General features: G+C 54.2%; 1 protein-coding gene across 1 annotated transcript in view; it reads left to right on the top strand.

Annotated features, from left to right (window-relative positions):
• The window catches only part of TMEM201 (transmembrane protein 201), a gene marked incomplete at its 5' end in the record, with an annotated part of 36766 nt that extends 34218 nt beyond the window's left edge, over positions 1-2548 (top strand). The window contains 2 exons of the mRNA XM_015407672.1: positions 273-404; positions 1958-2548. Coding sequence (XP_015263158.1) covers positions 273-404; positions 1958-2055 — 230 coding nt within the window. The remainder of the gene's footprint in view (positions 1-272; positions 405-1957) is intronic.
• Positions 2549-3831: the final 1283 nt, after the last annotated feature.

Below are 3831 nucleotides of genomic sequence, written 5' to 3'. Positions count from 1 at the left end.
GCACTCAACCACGACACCAAACTCGGGGGGGGGGGGAGATGACCACATATCGCCCGTAGCTCTTGGGAAAGTTGGGATGAAAATCTGGCCGTTCGTGCAGAACCGTTTGCCAAAAAGAGAGCCGATTTGAGCCAAGCAAACCGATCGGAAAAGGGGGTGGGGAATAATTGGGTGCGAGAGGTAGTTTTCAGGGAGGCAAGAAAAGAGAGAAGCGCGCCCCTGTTCCGGGAGAAATGTTTCGGTCCCAACGTTTGTCTGTCTCCTGCCCTCAGATGTGAGGGCGGTCGTGGAAGCCGGAAGCGTCTGTAGCGGCCTCTCCGTCAAGAAGCGAGACCCCTCCTCCCACTCCTCCAGCTGTGTGGTGGACACGACGACGAAGGGGGAGGAGCTGACGAGCTGGAGAGGTGAGTCCCGGCACGTGCGCACCTGTGCGTGGATGTCCTCAAAGATGAGTGAGGAACGGGTTCTCTTGGCTGGCGAACAACTGACTTGGTTCCTTCTCCGGCCGAATTGGTTGCATAGCTAGAGGACCCATCCTTCTGGCTTACGGGGCAGGTTTTCCATGGATAGAAACGTAGAGCTGGAAGGGACCCTAAGGGTCATCCAGTCCAACCCCCTGACCAAGGCAGGAAATTCACAGCTTCCCCCCCCCTCACCCAGTTGACCCCTGCTCTATGCCCAGAGGAAGGCAGAAAACCTCCAGGATCCCTGGCCCGGGGGGGGAATTCCTTCCTGACCCCAAAGTGGTGATCGGCATTTCCCTGGGCATGTAAGAAAGGGCCACGAGAACTAAGCACTGAAGCAACCCTTCCTACCCTCCTGTCTCGTGATCTGCCTAAGTTCACAAGATCAGCATTGCTGTCAGATGGCCATCTAGCCTCTGCTTGAAAAAACCTCCAGAGGAGGAGAGCCCACCACCTCCCGAGGAAGCCTGTTCCACTGGGGAACCGTTTTCCGCTCTCACTGTCAGGAAGTTCTTCCTAACGTTTAGCCAAAAGCTCTTTTAATGTAATTTCACCCCATTGGCCCTTCTGGGGCAACAGGAAACAACTCCAGTCCCTCCTCCATATGGTCACTCTGCAAATAGAAAGGCGACTAAAAACTAGTTCCTCTGCCTTAGAGGTGGCCTTTATCAGTAGGCAAAATACCATTTTGTGAGCCCCAGTGTGTTTCTCACCCCACAACCAAGCCTACAGATGTCTAGGATCAGGGGACTGGGGCTTCAGCGCTTGGGTCATAGTATTGCACCCCAGGGCCTGTTAAGTCCGATTGGCTCATGCGAGCAGAAGGAGGTGGTCGAATGAACGGAAACCGGAGCGCGAGCTGAGAATCACGGAGAACTTGTTTCATTTCAAACTTTTCTACGCTCGCTACCTTTCCCCCCAGCCCGGGATCCCCAAGGTGGTAAATATTTCAGACATGAAAACAGCTTTTAAAAATGAAAATAGAGATGTAATATTTAAAACAATTCTTCAAAACGCTGTAGGGTGAAAGGCACCTCTGCCAACTTGTTACCCGACAGGAGGCCCGGGCCCAGCAGGACCCCCCCAGGTGTGAACCTGCTCCTTTGGGGGGGGGGCTGTGTCCCCATCCGGAGCAGGAGAGATCCCAATCCCTGGGTCAAACTTCCCCCACCACCACCTGTAGCACCTGTGTTTTGTCTGTAAATCACCCTTTGTAATACTCCCTTGGGTTAAATCCCCTTCCAAATGCAAAACCAACCCCGCAAGCGAAGAGAGGGCTTCAGTCCGTGGGTTTATCTTGAACGCAAAGGGGCCGTTCAGCTCTACCACCTGATTTCTGAACGGCAATCCGTTGTCCTGCCAGTGAGAATCGAGGCCCCGGTTAGAACCTCAGCAGGGGTTTCCGTTCCGCCAGATTTCTTCATTCTCCCCTTTCTTCCGTGTCGGCTTTTCCCCCTTGCGCTCCTCTCTCTCATGCTTCTCGCCCCTCCAAGGTCGCTTTGGGAACTCGGCGGTCCGAGGCCTGCTCGCAGTCAGCCTGACCGTCAACGCCATCTTCACGTCGGCCTACCTCTACCAAAGTTTCCGCTGAGCCCCGGGGAGAACTTCCTTCCTCGCCCCTGACATGGTGCTGCTCCCCGCGGGGAGATCCCGGCGCGAGAAGGAGTCGAGAGCCACCCGCGTCTCCACACCGCCGCTCTGCAACCTCTCCTGCTCGCCTGCCACGAAGGAAGCTGACGCCTCGTTTTTGCCTCGTTGGCAGCCAAGCAGCAGCCAGAGGCACATGCAGCGAGCAATGAACGCAACCCTGGTTACCACGCACCTTCTTTTGTACAGAACTGGTTTGGGGAGACAGACTCACGGAAGCTGTTGGTGGGGGATGTCCAAGCGGGTCCTTGGTTGGGTTCCACTTCTCTGAGCGGATGGCCGCTGTTTCCCATAGTTCTCTCTTTTTTTAGCAGCAATGTTATTGGCTCACAGGAGAGAGTCCTCCGGTGTTTCTCCAGGGCAGCTGCGTTGGCCGGAGACACCCCCTGGCTTTCTCCCAATTTTCTCCCCCCCGCCCCAGGTGTCTTCCGGCTTGCCGCCCCCCAGCTCCGATTCATTCTGGTGCTTGTCGTGACACGTGCCCGCCACACTCGGCGCACGGTTGCGGTGTCTTTATCAATGGCGCGTGGGGGTCTGGTTTTTTAAAAAAAAACACAGAACATAACATATCCGTTCAAGTTGTGCTTTCTTTCTTGACTCTCCGAGAAGGTATCCGTTCTACTGTAACGAGGTGCTTCAACGGAACCGGGGGCACGTTTTGGCCCTCTACGGCCAGTTCACTTGCTCGGATCGGGTCCCTTGCCAAAGCCCACCACTTGGACATGCTGTTTTGAAATAGGGGGAAAGGGGGCCAAGGCCAGAAAGCGGCCGCTGTCTCACCAAGGGGTGTCTCCCTGCCACCGGGGAGTGTCTGTAGTAGTGACGGAGAAGATCCTCCTTGGCTCAGTTTTTTTTACATCCCGTCACCTGAAGAATACCTGCATGTAACAATTGATAAGAAAAAACACAGAACATAACATATCCGTTCAAGTTGTGCTTTCTTTCTTGACTCTCCGAGAAGGTATCCGTTCTACTGTAACGAGGTGCTTCAACGGAACCGGGGGCACGTTTTGGCCCTCTACGGCCAGTTCACTTGCTCGGATCGGGTCCCTTGCCAAAGCCCACCACTTGGACATGCTGTTTCGAAATAGGGGGAAAGGGGGCCGAGGCCAGAGAGCGGCCGCTGTCCCACCAAGGGGTGTCTCCCTGCCACCAGGGAGTGTCTGTGGTGGAGACGGAGAAGATCCTCCTCAAACAAAGGTTCTAGCCTGCTTAATCAGCTAAGTTTTTTTTACATCCCGTCACCTTAAGAATACCTGCATGTAACAATTGATAAGACCTCGTTCTCACATGCTGCAGATGTGGCCGTGAAGCCACGGCTGCGCTGAACGGCTTCAGATCCTAGAGGAGGACTCACTAGAGAGAACTTTCCTGGCATGGGTTGTTTTTTTTTAAAATGCATCCAGAAAATTAGCATATTTGGAAGAAAACTAGGATAGAACTTTCTCCCTGATTGGTGAGCTTTCAGTGTGCAGGGCGGGGTGGCATGGGGGTGCATTCCGTCACTGGAGCCCCACTCGCGGTCCACAAGTGGGGCTCCTGTGACAGAGTGCACCTTCGTGCTGCCCTGCCCCGCACTTAGAAAGCTAACCAATCAGGGAGAAAGTTTTATCCTACGTAACCATCAAGTTAACTGTCAGTCTGCTCTTTAACTACCCCTTTCGTAAGTCCTCCGTCTAAAGATTTCCCATCTGTTCCCTGATGTCTTCCGTATTCATGC

This window comes from Gekko japonicus, unplaced genomic scaffold, assembly GCF_001447785.1.
Source record: "Gekko japonicus isolate JY-2015 unplaced genomic scaffold, Gekko_japonicus_V1.1 scaffold1533, whole genome shotgun sequence".
Lineage (NCBI taxonomy): Eukaryota > Metazoa > Chordata > Lepidosauria > Squamata > Gekkonidae > Gekko > Gekko japonicus.
The sequence above is the reverse complement of the archived record's forward strand: the minus strand, read 5'-3'. Positions and strand labels throughout refer to the sequence as shown.